The sequence below is a fragment of the Salminus brasiliensis genome, chromosome 18, assembly GCF_030463535.1.
Source record: "Salminus brasiliensis chromosome 18, fSalBra1.hap2, whole genome shotgun sequence".
Lineage (NCBI taxonomy): Eukaryota > Metazoa > Chordata > Actinopteri > Characiformes > Bryconidae > Salminus > Salminus brasiliensis.
In genome coordinates this window covers 29192130-29207986 of record NC_132895.1, presented here as the reverse complement: position 1 = coordinate 29207986, position 15857 = coordinate 29192130, and the positions used below count along the sequence as shown (strand labels likewise).

The 15857-nt window shown below is 43.3% G+C and overlaps 1 protein-coding gene across 1 annotated transcript in view; it reads left to right on the top strand.

The window, feature by feature from the left end:
* Positions 1–269: 269 nt before the first annotated feature.
* The window catches only part of tmem38b (transmembrane protein 38B), a 33302-nt gene continuing 17714 nt past the window's right edge, over positions 270–15857 (top strand). The window contains exon 1 of the mRNA XM_072662410.1: positions 270–545. Within this exon, the coding sequence (XP_072518511.1) occupies positions 422–545 (124 nt within the window). The 5' untranslated portion in view covers positions 270–421. The remainder of the gene's footprint in view (positions 546–15857) is intronic.

Genomic DNA, 15857 nt, shown 5'->3' with positions numbered 1-15857 from the left:
TATATAGTGTATATATATATATATATATATATATATATATATATATATAGAGAGAGAGAGAGAGAGAGAGAGAATATATATATATATATATATATATATATATATATATATATATATATATTATATAGAATATGTATATATATGTATATATTCTTTTATGTGTATTACAGGTTAATGTACTCAATGGGGACCTGCACAGAGTTCCATCCACTAGCCAATAGTGGCGCGGGAGGGGCGGGGCCTGTCGGAAAACGGGTGTGGACAGTAAGACACGCCCCCAGCAGCAGCTTCCCAGGCTCGGGGCTCGTTGTCAGTGCTGGATGGAGCTGCCGGACCCCATCACCCGCTGCTGGACCCGAGCCGGACTAAGTGGTAAACGGATTTAGGCGCGCGCAGGAGAGAGCAGAGCAGCCCGGGAGAGATGGACCTGCTCGGCTTGGGGACCGTGAAGCAGCTCGCGGAGGGCTTGGCCGGGCTGCCCATGTTCCCGTACTTCGACACGGCGCACTACATCGTGTCGGTGATGGCCTTACGGGAGCAGCCAGGTGAGCGAAACGCGGCACGAACACACCTGGGGAGTGGGGTCAGTCACTGCCCCGCTGCCCCGCTGCCCCGCAGAGCTGGGCGGGGTTCGGCTCTCAGCCTTCTGCCAAAACAGGAAGACTGAGTGGCTTCTAGGGAGTTTTAATATAGGTCACAAACTAAGGGGTTAAGGGAGCACTAACTAGGGGGACGAGTACATTTCCTGATCACGTGACAGGGCCTTATTTTATCTAGCACCTTAATTAAAAATAAATAAATAAATAAATACATAAATAAGCTTTTAATTAATTTCTAGCTTTGAAATTCTGGGGTCAGCTGACTCAATTATCTATAATTCCATAATAATGACATAAGCCTTTATATTAAGTTATTAAAATGTCTGATTGGATACGAGTATAACTGCAATAAGAAGGCTTAAAAATCTACATAAAGTTATATTTAATTAATTACATAATATATATTTAAGCAAAGTTGTAAAGTTAGACCTTTAGCACAATTTATTATATATTTTGTATATAATATATATTATTTAATATATTATGTTTTATAATAACACAAATGCTAGCAAGTCAATGAAGAAGCATGTCTTTATGTTGAATCACATCACAGCATTTTATTTTCAACAATATTTTCAACACAAAAACAAACATTAAAAAAAAATTAGCCAAAAGTACCCACCAGGTAGGGGGCCATCCTGTCCCAAAGGTGGGTCAAGAGGTCCTCGTTTTGTGCTAGAAAATTCTTTTAACACCAAAACAGTCCGAACGGTATGGAAGCTCCTCCTGGCAGATCCAGGCAGCACTGTGGCAAAAGGTTGATTTTGAGTTTAATTTCTAGAGGTTTGTTTTCTTTACTGTCTTAAGATGAAGTTTAAATGGTGAAGTAGTAAGAGAGTAGTGTAGATGTTATTAATATGAAAACATCAAGATCTGTCAAAAGTTAAATTTAAGAAAGTAATTATTTCAAGCTAGCATGAGATATTGAGATAGTACGTCATTTCAAGAAATTTGTTATAGTAGTAATTATTTAAGATATCACATAAAAAAGAAAAAGTTCAAATTAAGATCCTCAGCAATGCTGTCAAGTCATTATTTATGCTATATATATTGTAGTGTAAAAGATACACTACAATTTGACATGAAATGTTGCATTAGCATTGTTGGCATGAATGTTGCAGTACTAATAAGTACACAGAATCTATAAAAACATCTAAATTTCTTAAAGTCAAAATTGAAGCAAATTAGAAGTTACTATTTTTGAGAAAATAGTGCATCAAAATAACCCGTGTCATAATTTGGTGAATCAAAGTCATTATTTTAGAAAACTACATTAACATTTTTAAGGCAATAAGTAAATAGTTTGAAATATGAGACATATTTGAGATACATTTTGAACATGAAGTCATTATCTCTAAGATTTAATATTTTATACTTTTAAGTAAATGGTTCATTATTTTGATCTGCTAAAATGAAACTTTATGTATTTTTTAAAAAATGAACATATTTATTATGTAAACACTGAGAAAGTACATATTTTCTACATTGTTATTGAGCTAGTCAAATTTTTATTTACCACATCAAATATTGATTCAAGCAAGAAGTCTTCATTTTAAAATCATTAAAACATTGACAGTCGTTATTTAGAAATATGTAAACATTTCTACATTGAGAAAGTTTATATACTGCATTATTAAAAGTAATATTTTATTTAAGATTCTGAGTAAAAAAAAAAAAAAAAAAAAAAAAAATACAACACAACTTTGAGATACAACGTTAAACTTTCAAGGTCCAACGTCCAAAGTTTGACTTCCTGCTGCCCCGAACGGGTGGGAATGAGTTTCCATAAACAAACAGAGACCCATAGGGTTCCTGTGCTGATAACCTGAAAAATTCCTGCAGTGCAATTCCATAAACACACCCAGCGTCTGTGTTCAGGCAGCTACTTTTACTTTCAGCTTCCTTCATGACTTCCCTTTCTTGCAGTTGCAGTTAGTCCTCAGGGCGTTTACTGATCTGATTAGGGCTGGTTCCACGCAGAAGGGGCGGCTGCTTCGGTTTATGTAATGATATTTGTTCTTCACAAGCAAACAAAGTGCTGGAGGGATTCCAGCATGTCAGACTGGTTTCAAGGTCCTCTGGGTTTAACATGCCAGAGCCCATAAATAACCTGCCCCAGGAAACGATGGGAGAATCCTGCAGCTGTAATCCTTCAGAATGGAGATTAAACACTGCGCTCTGCATAATCACCTGCCTGCACTGTTACACATATGTTTGTTTTATCAGTTTGAGGAGTTTCAGTAGAGAAATTGACTTTAAACATGGAAAAAAAATATATTCTAAAATTTTTCCTAAAAATCTCAATTTCAATTCAGGTCATTAAACTAGATTTAAGGTCGTTCCCTTACCAAGGTACCATTTTTGCATACAAACTGTGACTGAGGGGCACATTATTTTCCACTTTTACATGTACCATATATTTACAAAAGTATTTGGACACCTGCTAACTCCCTATTTCCTCCCAAATCAAGGGGATTTAGGGATTTGATTGTGACAAAAATGTTACGGAGATTGGAAAGTTGGATGATCACCACCCAAACCTCATCATCCCCAACTCCCCAAGTATCAGATGGAGCTTTAACCATCCATCATTCCAGAGAACACCGTTCTGTGGCGCAGTGCAGCCATGGGTAAAGTGCAGCGTTTCCTCCCATAGTTTTTTTTTTTAAGCAGTCGTAATCAAGACTGAGAGACTTGGTGGCGGGTGTGTGTTACACACCGGTGTGTGGAGGAATGTTGATATTCCACATGGCACTACCTCCACCAAGCTTGGCGTGTGGGATCATGAGCGCTTCCTCCAGCCATCACTTAGTCGTGGTCTCATCAGTCCATTAAACTGCAACTGGGTTTTTTGGCATCCTCCAACAATCACCAATCAGTGAGCACCTACAGCCCCCTCCGCCCCTAAATATGGCACATCGGGACAAGACGAAACACGTGCCATATGCTCCAGTAGACAATAGCTGCCATATTCAAAGTCCTTCAACACGTCTAAAGATCCATGATCTCAGACTTTGGGAGAAGACCTCCAGCGGAGCTTCAGGGGTAAAATAAAATCAGAGATAAACAGAGCATACGGCCCCTTTAAATGATCATCCGTCTGCATTCTGAGTGCGATTTCAAACATATGATCACTGCTGTTGTATTGTGTTATATTTAGCCCGGCTGCTTGACTCTATTACCTAACTCCGACAACTGCAGACTGATGGGTATAATTATTACTAAAAATACCTGGCCTACCACGCGTATAGACCGCAGAGGCAGTAGTGACTGTTTATTGTACACGTCAAGACTGAACGATGCCATGCATGGGGTCTGGGGTACTACATCTGCCTCGACTCTTGACGTTATGACCAGCTCAAGCCGTTGTTATGATGATATACTGGGCCTGTTTAAAACAGACAGCACTGCAGAACATCACTGCCAGACAGGTCCAGCTCTCTCTGGCGTCCTGAGAGTTTAGCCTCGTCAGGCTATTGAAGAGATACTTTAACACCCCCAGGTCAACTGTTCTACCGTTTAAGAAGGAACGGGAGATTCGATTAAGGTGCGGGGTAACCAGTCAAATTCATCTGCTGCGTTTGGATTCATAGCCAGCCAGGCTTAGAGAAGTTAGAGAAGCTAGCAGGCTAAACACCACAGCATAGACTGTGCTCCAGCTCTAAATCGCACCCATTTAGAGGATTAAGCCTCATATCTGAGAGCAGAGTCGACCTTGTGCCACCCTGTGGCTCTCTTAAGTGCACATTGGTGAATGAGCTTATTTGAGTTTGGCGGTTGCCAGGAGAACAGTGGTACTTGTCTGACTGCATTGTGCCAAGTGTAAAGTTTGGTTGAGGGGGGATTATGGTGTGGGGTTGATTTTCAGGAGTTGGGTTCGGCCCCTTAGTTGCAGTGAAAGGAACTCTTAATGCTTCAGCATACCAAAAGATTTTGGTCAATTTCATGCCCAATTTTGTGGGAACAGTTTGGGGACGACCCCTTCCTGCTCCAACATGACTGAGCACCAGTGCACAGAGCAAGGAGCATAAAGACATGGGTGAGCAAGTCTGGTGTAGAAAAACTTGACTGGCCTGCACAGAGTCCTGACCTCAACCCGACAGAACACCTTTGGGATGAATTAGAGCAAAGACTGCGAGCCAGGCCTTCTCGTCCAGCATCAGTGTCTGACCTCACAAAGGTGCTTCTGGAAGAACGGTCAAAAAATCCCATAAAGACTAAACTCCTAAACCTTGTGGAAAACCTTCCTAGAATAATTGAAGGGTGGCTCGACAGGGGTTGGGACGTCACTTAAGTTCATATGCATGCGAAGGCAGGCGAGCGAATACTTTTGGCAATATAGTGAATATTCCTCATATACTCAAGTATGTTTGCTGGGGGCTAAGAAGCTAACTTCAGCATTATCTGGCCTCAGATGACTGGCTTGAGAGTGCAGCTGCTCTACTATTTAAGGAGGAATGGGAGATTTATTCGTCTCAAACCACCTGGAGGTGTTCAGTAACCTCCAATAAACTTGCTTATGTGGTTTCTGTCGCTGTTTTGACTCACTGTTCTTAAGAAACATGGAATAATAGGAAAGAGCAGAGCTAGAAGCTGCAGCGAGGGGGAATATGGTGTAATATTTGGCTGATTGCTCAGAGTGTTCTCGGTTATCTTTGTGTACCTGGCAGTGCTCCTGAGTTACAGCTGGAACATGGACAGTGTTAACCCTTAGAAGTCTCTAAGCAGAAGAGGAGATATGTTACATATCAGGCATTAGTAACCCCTTCGGTCACCACAACAAATCTGACCACTCGAGGCATGGACTCCACAAGACCTCTGAAGCTGTCCTGTGGCATCTGGCACCAAGATGTAGACCAAGATCCTTTAAGTCCTTCAAGTCGTGAGGTGGGGCCTCCATGAGCATCAGTGAGCCTTAGGTACCCATGAACCTGTTGCCGGTTCACTGCAAACCAGGAACACCCCTCGAGACCTGCCTGATGTTTTGGAGATGTTCTGACCCAATCGTCTAGAACATCACAGTTCTTGGTTCTTGTCGGAGTGGCTTAGATTCTTTGCTCATCTTCAAGAACTGACTGTTCACTTGCTGCCCAACATATCCACCCCTTGACAGGAGCCACTGTAGAGGAAGATCATCAAGTGTTTTGCACTTCACCTGTCAGTGGTGCTAAGGTTATGGCTTATTGGTGTGATAGCATAGAACCTTTTGGTGCCATGTAGAACCATTTTTAAATGAGCCATAAAGAACCCTTTGTATACAAGGTTTTTAGTTATAGGGAAGAACTCCAAACATAAAATGGTTCTCTGTACTACTAAAAAAAAAAAAGGATCCACAGTGGAAAACTGCTGTGGTGCTAGAAAGAACCATCTAGGTTGCCTACCAGTATGAAGAACCCAAAACCTATCCAAAAACTAACCAAGAATCCAAACTTTTTTTTGAGATGATTCTGTATAAACAATTGTTTTCAGACAATGCCTTTAAAGCAACTGCCTGGCATACCATAGCAATTGCCTAGCAACTGCCTAGCAACCACTGAGCAAATCCACAGCAACCACTTAGTGACGATTATATAGTGGATGCAACATGTTTACACCTACATCAACGGTCCTGCTGACAAATCCATCTCAAGACCAGCTTTTGCTGAGAGCTGGTGTAAGTCCAAGCTGATCTTTAATGGTCAAGGTGGTTGAAAAGCTGGTCATCCAGGTCAACAAGAAAGCTGGTTAACCAGCTTAGCTTTTGAACAGCACAGCGCACGTTTTCATTTGAATTTGATGGATTAGCCAAGGTGGTCAGCAAGCTGGCTATACTGCTCGACTAGTTTGGCAAACCGTGGTTGACCAGGTAGGTCAAGCTGGGCATACTGGTGGACCAGTGCAGTCAGGCTAATTATGCCGGTCAACCAGCGTGGTCATGGTGGCCGTGCTGGTCAACAAGCTTGGTCATACCGGTTGACTAGCTTGTTTAGGTAGGCTATGCTGTCAGACCAGGTAAACAGTCAACCTCAAATGAAACGTGCCCTCAGCTGTCCATCATAACAGCACCGGGTCCGACCACTCCAGTTCTCCGATAGGGCAAAACAGGTGGGTCCTTTACTGCGTGGTTGTGACCTTCATCGCAACAATCTCCTATTGTAGTCCGACAGACTGTTGAGACACGTTCCTCGTTTATTTTTAGAGCGGTTTGAAGTCCGTGGCTCTGCTGGAATCCCATACCTCCTCACCTCCACCAGCCCTCACGGCCTTAACACCTCAGAAGTCCTTTCGCTTCTTTAGCTTTACACAAGAGCTACGAGGCTAATGTGGCCAACAAGTAATTGAAGCTCACTGGCTGGACTGAGTGGCATGATGCTTGCAGTCATTGCTAACTGTTAGCATTGTGTCACTAATTCTGAACCACATGCTTGCCTCAGAGTTAAGTCACAAATATGAAGTAAGCTCTATTAATAGTAACAATAGTTATGATAAACTGTGGAGCAACCTTTTTACATGTACTGCACATGAAATGAAAAACACAAAATACATGTAATAATACAAATAAATAAAATATTGAACACATAATTATACTTAAGTAAAATAGGTGTGGTAAGATGTGTTTAGCTGCAGCTAGCTGGAGAGTTAATGTAGCAGTTTGAAATCTGGGCCTAGCATAACAAATTAGAGCCTTCTCCTTTTGGATCTTCATTATATTTAAGAAAAGCCGGTAAACTGAGGTAAACTGAGAACATGGATTTGTGTTCAAAGTTCAACACCAAGCCACTTTTTTTCCATTTGGGCCTTAACAGTGACAGTAAATTTAACAAAATCTTCTTGCCCTGAATTACTAACTTTGAAGCAGCAGAGGACCCAGTACTGACCCTTGTGAGACTCCACAATACATTTTTGGTGTTGTCAAATACAGTTGTTCTGGGACTACATTTACACAGACACTCTGATCCTGCCAGTTCACAGAGCTCCACTAGCTCAGGGACTGTATGCACTTTGCTCTTTAACTGAACTCCTGTCTGTACATAAGCTGTGTAGTCTTCTCTTTACCTGAGCACTAGCTGCTATACTCTGTACTGCACTGTACACCTTGTTTACATATGTGATGCTGTTTACAACACCAGACTGATCTACCTCAGCACACACTATTTATTTTACTATTCATTTACACACACACACACACACACACACTTTGGACTGTACAAACCTGTAGAAGTACAATGACAGTAAAGTTGCATTGATTAGAATAGACGTTATATCCAATAGTTTTTCCATGACTTGAGGCCTTTTAAAACACTGTATATCATAACAAAACCTTGTATCTGTGTCATTTCCATCTTTTCTGGCCATTTTTATTTTATAAAACATTTATGATGAGTGGACCAATAGAACCGGCCCAATATGACATGTACAAAAAAACACCTTTTTTGTACACACAACTTTTCATTGACTTCCATTAAGATTACTGAAGGCTTTTTCCTTCTGTTGCAAAGTCAGATGATTAGGAAAAAACACTCCTTCCTGTTCCAATCCAGCGTTCTCTTGGGAAACTCAGACTATATTTGGCCATGTCTACAGCCCCTCAGTCCAGTCCACTGAAACCGCACATCTTTAATGGAGGACCATAGACACACAGTCTGTGATCTTGACAGATGACCTAAATGCTATCTCCATTGTTCTAGCCTGGCTATGTTTATCTTCAGAGACAGAATGGTCCTTATTCTACGTTGTTCTCACAGCAGATGTAATATAAACAGTGCCTTCATAAAGTCTTCTGTAAAACTTGAATTCCTCTCGCCAGAGTCTGAAAGCTATTAATAAACCCAGTGTCTGTCTCTTCTGGGCTCTTTCCTCTGTTGAGTTGGAGCTCTGGGTAAATAATGTAGAAGAATAGATGGCAGGCTGGTGGAAAGTCATTTTTTAAAATGTGCTTGGATAGGACCTTTATATAAACATTAGTCAGCTGATCAATGGATGAATATAGCTTATAGTGTGGCGATTGGTGTCTTAGACCAATGAAAATCATCACAAATAAGGCACAGAGGTGGGAAATTCCTCACAGCAAAGTGAATTCTTGACTGGGACTGCTCTGCTAAGAGGCCTGGACTGTTTTGCTCTTTCAAATACATGGAAATGTTTATGGTCAGCACCAGGCTGCCTGCCCGAAGCATTGGCCTGCGCTCTTTATCTCCTGGGATTTGGCTGACAAATGACCTCCAAACAGAGCCAGTAGAATGGAAGTCTCTAGAAAGGCCTGCTCCACTCAGCAATCTGTACTGTGTCTATTGGCTAAACTAACATTGTACCCAGTGCCTTTTTACAGCAGAAGGACGTCGCATGTAGCAAACAAGTGTCAAATCTTTTCAAAAGGTCATCTTCAAGTCACCAGTTAAGCAAGAAGTCAAATGAACATGATTTAGTTGGATGCTAGGCTAACATTGCTAATAAAAACTGGATTGGGACGGTCACCAATCCTACTGTCCAATAGCATAGAAAAACAGCACTTAATGATATCAGTCCCCTTCAGATTAAGTGAAGAAAGTTAACACATTGGCTACAGGCCTCGTCAGACATCCCCACCGCAGCGATGGCACATCGGTTACAGGCCTCGTCCGACATTCCCACCGCAGCGATGGCACCCCGGTTACAGGCCTCGTCCGACATTCCCACCGCAGCGATGGCACACCGGTTACAGGCCTCGTCCGACATTCCCACCGCAGCGATGGCACCCCGGTTACAGGCCTCGTCCGACATCCCCACCGCAGTGATGGCACCCCGGTTACAGGCCTCGTCCGACATCCCCACCGCAGTGATGGCACCCCGGTTACAGGCCTCGTCCAACATTCCCACCGCAGTGATGGCACACCGGTTACAGGCCTCGTCCGACATTCCCACCGCAGTGATGGCACCCCGGTTACAGGCCTCGTCCGACATCCCTACCGCAGTGATAGCAGACCAGTTACAGGCCTCGTCCGGCATCGCTACCACGTCGATAAAACACCAGCCTTGTCCGACATTCCTACCGCAGTGATAGCACACCGGCTACAAGCCTCGTCCGACATCCCCACCGCTGTGAAAACACGCCGGTTACAGGCCTCGTCCGACATCACTACCACGTTGATAGCACACCAGCCTCGTCAGACATTGGTAACGCAGTAATAGCACACCGACTACAGGCCTCGTTCGACATCACTACCACAGTGATAGCACACCGGCTACAAGCCTTATCTAACATTGCAACCACCATTATCGCATTCCAGCTCAACTCCTGCTAGCGCAGTAATAGCACCCCGGTTTGCTTAGTGAAAACCAGCATTGTCGCAAGACAAACACTTGAAAGCTAACTACAGAGTTTCTGTAGTAACAGCTGTTCATGATTTCATGACTGTATATTGTCTTTTATGTCAGGATCAGACCATACAAAGTTTTTAATCTTCTACAGTGGTCACCATGTCTGATTAGAGAGTATTCAGTAGAAGTTCTTGTCCTGTCTTGCTAATCAATCATCTTTCATTTTCTTGCAAGAATTTGTTGGGCCTCGGGGAAGAGGGTAAAGAGCATGTATTTTGGTCAGAAACTCCCCATTGTGGAAATGCAACACTAGGTTTGCCTGGTTTCTTGTTTTATTAATGCTAACTCACAAAACTTTGTTATTGCTAACTTGTTTACTTTCTTAATGCTAATTAAGACTTATGTTATGATTGTTAAGGGCTAGGGTGGTCAACCAACTTCCCCAGCTACCTTACCAGTATAGGGTTTGTTCTCGCCTCGTTTCTTTCAGCTGGGATTCTAACTCTTTAACTTTCTTCATGCTAATGTGCTCATACTGCCATTAAATTTGCAACGGCTAACTGATTCTCCTCATGCTAAAATGCTAACCTGTTTACTTTGTTAATGCTCGCTCATTAATTCAGGGGTTGTGTGATGAATTTCAACTGAATTTCAACCCAATTTTACTACCAAAACATTCTCCAGACAGTCATTCAGTACAGTACAATGCCCAAGTATACCCATGTCTACAAGCCAGTGAGCCATGTTGTGTAATTGAGAGTCCCTGCTGTGGCTGTATGACTGTACATACTGTAGAGTGTGCGTCAAGGAAAGAGCCAAAGAAATGGGGACAAAAGAAGCCGTTTGCGGTTACGGGAATTACTTCATTACACTGTTTTCTCCAGCACCCTTTAGGGGGCCCATTTTGTTTTTGCACAAAACCCATCGCCAGCATCCTCTTCACCGCGACTCTCAGCTTCACTACAGGAAATCCCCGAACACACGCAAGAGTGACTGAACAGGAACTCAGCTGCCATATCACAGCTCTCTTAAGATGATGGCTTTTCTGCTCGGCCACACGAGCGCGAAAGGGCGTAGTGCGACTTTGCTAAGTGTGACTGAGGGAACCTTGCGTGTCTTCGCTTATTCTTCTGCTCGATATTTCAAGCAACCATTGTACCGATTTGAGTTCAATGTAAGAGCATTATGCCAGTAACGAGCATCTCTTTACGTGAAAACGGGTGTAGCATAACCAACCGTGGAAAAGGGTGTGGCGTAGCCATGAAAACGGGTGTAGCAGAAATGTGGAGAAAACCATATCTCCGCATAACCATAGAAATGGGTGTAGTGTAATCACAAACAGTTGTAACATAACCATGGAAATGGGTGTAGCACAACTGTTGTAGATGGAGATGTGTGTAACTTAGCGTAATGTAACATCACTATGGCGTGCATAGCGTAACCATGGAAACAGAGGTCATGCGTTCATGGAAATGGCCCATGAAATGTGTGTTGCATAACCATATCAAGACTGGTGTAACAACCGTGTAAATGGGCTGTACCTTGGAAGTATAAGAACCTTGAGGAACTTTTGGCGGTTCTTCCAGTTGAGACTGTGGAGGATCCTCAAGGAAAGTTAAGGTTCCTGCACAGTTTCAGTTTGAAGAACCTCCAAAAGGTTTCTTGAAGATTCCTCAAAAGCACTAAGAGTTTCCTTCACAGTTTTAACCCTGACAGAAAGGGCAATTGCTGAACCCACTGTCCACACGCCTCCCCTCTAAATTGGCCATGTCAAGCATGTCCTTTTCGACTGATGGAGTTATGAAGAGCTCAGATGCTGATTTTATGTCTTGGACATGGCGGACAGGTTTGGTGGGGCCTGAAACCATTTTGAGGACATTAGCAGAACAAAGTCTGTAGTCTACCCTGTTGTTCAGGTGGGGAGAGGGACCATAATTGGTTTTTGTCTGAAGGTTGTGTGTTTGTTGGTGGACACATTGTCCTCTAGGTCACTTTCTTGGTCAAAAAGACAAACACCTCATTGACCGAAAGTCATTTTTAGAGAAAAATGGTGTGAACTGTGAACTGTCAATATCTTTATAGGAACCATATCGTCCCCCACAGCAAGGGAAAATATCAAAGTTCTCACGAAAATGAGGTGTTCCCCTCCCCCACATCATGTAAACTATCAGTGGTTCTTGCACTACTACAGTTATGTTAGATTAGGGCCCTATGTTTTTTTGAAGATAATAAAATTGCATGTCATAGTGACCTCAGTATCATCCAAAACAAGTGTGTGTAAAATGCTGATATTACACAGTTAAAACAGGCTGGGGTCAAACTGACCCCAAAGGTCACTGAAGCGTACAGCATGTGTACAGGACACTGAAAACATATCATTATGTTTATTTTATGTTTTGCCAGGAAACTTAGGAAAAATTTAAATATAAACGGCAATCATTTATTTAAAAAGACGTTCAACATTGAATGGGGTCAAATTGACCTCCCCAAAGTTCTTTAAGGTTCTTATACCTTTAACAGTGCATGGTAATGGGTGTAGTTTAACCATGGAAACGGGTGTAGAGGTCATGGGAATTAATACATATTAACATGGGTGTAACAGTGAAAATGGGGCCAGTGTAACCATGGAAATGATTGTAATAACTATGAATCGGTGCAACATAACCATGGAAACATGTATATCTTCATCTCCAGTAGACCTGTGTGCTGCACGAGGTTCTGTTCCTGTGGGATCTGGATAATGCTGGAGTGGGTATTTTGAGTGATGCTGTGATGACGAATGTTCACTCCAGTTTAAAGTGATTATAGTGTTTTGGAGGGTAATCAGTAGGCCTCGGGGGAAACGCCTGCGTACAAACGGCCGGCGCAAGCACTTCTTTTGTGGGCGTGAACACAAAGCAGGTTCCAGTGCAGCCGCCATACATAAGCACGCCTTGGGTTTAGCGGGCAGGTGCTTTAATATGCTTGGCGTGGACCTCGGTTTCTGTAGGCCTCATTTGCTGCGGATTGCTAATGCTCATGTGTACGTAGCCTCAGGCCGTGTAGGATCGATCATTCTGAGCTCCCATAGTTCATTAGTGCTGCTTTTGGTGATGTTTCAGGTGTCTGTAGGTCTTCCGATAGACATGTACGTCACTGAATCCTCCCGTTCTCGCTCTCTCGCTCTCCACCCACCCTGCTTCACACCAGGCTCCTGTGAGCTCTACTGCTAGGTGCACGCGCCATATTCGTCAAGCATCCGTCAGGCCAGGCGTGGCCTGTCCAGTGGCCTGAACCATTAACCAACGTCAGCTAACAGTAGAACTGCATGAGGAACGCATATCGCACCGACACTGCCTGGCTACTTTACTAGGGTTTCCAAAGTGGCCAGTCTGAGAAAGCACAAAGTAGGGGTTCCCCAATAAAGTGGCCAATGTGGAAGCACAAGGTAGGGGTTTGCGATAAAGTGGCCTATTCAAAAGCACAAAGTGGCCACTAAGTAGAAGCACAAGGTAGGGAGCTTCTAATAAAGTGGCCAGTGTAGAAGCACAAGGTCTGTGTTTGTAATAAACTGGCCAGCTTGAGAAGACACAAAGTAGGGGTTTCTTATTCAATGGCCAGTGAGTAAAAGCACAAGGCAGGGGTTTCTAACAAAGTGGCCCATCTACAAGCACAGAGTAAGAGTTTCTAATAAAGTGGCCAGTGCGTGGAAGTACATGGTTAAGTGTTTCTAATAAAGCGGCCAATCTAGCAACCCAAGGTAGCGGTTTCTGAGTGACCAGTGAGTGAGAGCACAAGGCAGGGGGTTCTGATATCAATTGCCTGTCCAGAAGCACAAGGTAGGGGTTTCCAATAAAGTGGCCTGTTCATAAGCACAAAGTGGCCAGTGAGTAGAAGCACAAGGTCGGGTGTTTCTAATAAAGTACCAGTTAATAAAAATACATGGTACAGTGTTTCTAATAAAGCGGCCAGTCTAGAAGCACAAGGTCAGGTTTCCAATAAAGTGGCCAATGTGAAAGCACAAAGCAGGGGGGTGGGTTCTAATATAACTGCCAGTCTAGAAGCACAAGGTTGGGGTTTCTAATAAACTGTCCTATGTGGAAGCACAAGGTAGGGATTTCTAATATAATTGCCAGTCCAGCAACACAAGACAGGGGTTTACAATAAAGTGGCCAGTCTAGAAGCACATGGTTGGGGTTTCCAATAAAGTGGCCAGTCTAGAAGCACATGGTTGGGGTTTCCAATAAAGTGGCCAGTCTAGAAGCACAATGTGGGGGATTTAATAAATTGGAACAATTTACAAAAGGTAGGGTGTTTCTAATAAAGTGGCCAATGTGGAAGCATAAGGTAAGGGGTTTCTGATATAATTGCCAGTCGAGCAGCACAAAGCAGGGGTTTCCAATAAAGTGGCCTGTGTGATGACCCGCTGGACATTCTCAGCCTTAATCTGGCTTTAATCTCCTGGGTTAATGATCATTAATGCAGCTAGCGCTAAAGCTCCATCAGCTGTACTGAGACCAGTCACATGACCTGTAATAGATCGGCCGGAGCACTTAGCTTGCTCTTGTGAAGGCTTGTGTTGTTGAACTTTACTCTGTAGACACTGATTAACTCGACAGTTCAATCAAAAAGCTTGTTTTGACATCGGCAGTTGGTCTGATGAGGAATGGACCAATAGAAACGCTCCAAAATGTCCTAGCATAAATTCTTGGTGGTTTACACCTCCAATATGTCTCCAATTCCAATATAGCAACCACCCAACAACACTTTCATCTCGCAGCTACTCAGCAACCAACTTATTCATCTTACAAATGTCAACCATTGAACCCTGCTTAGACAAAAATATTTGGACAACCCCGTTATTTAAACTAGAACAGCATGTAGGTACAGCATAGTGATTACCGAACAAAACTCTAGCTACACCTTAGCTACCACCTAGGAACATCATTGGCAACCTTAGCAACCACCTACCAATGCCTTTGCTACCACCTGAAAACACTTCAACTACCAGCATCATTACAACTACACGGGAACACTGTAGCAGCCACCTTGCAACATCAGGGCAATCACCTGGGATGCCATCGCAGCCACTTAGCAATGACATAGCAACCAACTAGCAACCACACAGGATGCCACATCAGCTGCCTAGCAACATTTTAGCGACCACCTAGCTACAACTGAGCAACACCCTTGGTACGACCGAGCAACCACTGAACGTAGCAATGCCTTTGCTACCACTTGAAAACCTAACCGCTCTAACGACCAACATCATTACAACTACATGGATACACTGTAGCAGCCACCTTGCAACATCAGGGCAATCACCTGGGATGCCATAGTAGCCACTTAGCAATGACATAGCAACCAACTAGCAACACAATAGCTGTCATCTAGCCACCACACAGGATTCCACATCAATGTGTAATTTAAATATACGAGCCACCACCAAGCAACGCCCTAGTTCAAATTTAGTAACATCATAGCAACCACCTAGCAAAACCTTAGCTACCATCTATAAACATCATAGCAACCACCTAGGGAAATCATAGCAATCAGCTTGGATGCCAAAGCAGCCACCTAGCAACCACTTAGTTCTCATTTAGCAACATCATGTCAACCACCTAGAAACATCTTAGCTACCTACTACATGGGAACACTGTAGCAGCCACCTTGCATCAGGGCAATCACCTGGGATGCCATAGCAGCCACTTAGCAATGATATAGCAACCAACTAGCAACACAATAGCTATCATCTAGCCACCACACAGGATGCCACATCAGCCGCCTAGCAACATTTTAGCAACCACCTAGCAACCACCTAGCGACAACCAAGCAACACCCTTGGCCACTGAACGTAGCAATGCCTTTGCTACCACTTGAAAACCCAACCTCCCTAATGACCAACATGATTACAACTACATGGGAACACTGTAGCAGCCACCTTGCAACATCAGGGCAATCACTTGGGATGCCATAGTAGCCACTTAGCAATGACATAGCAAC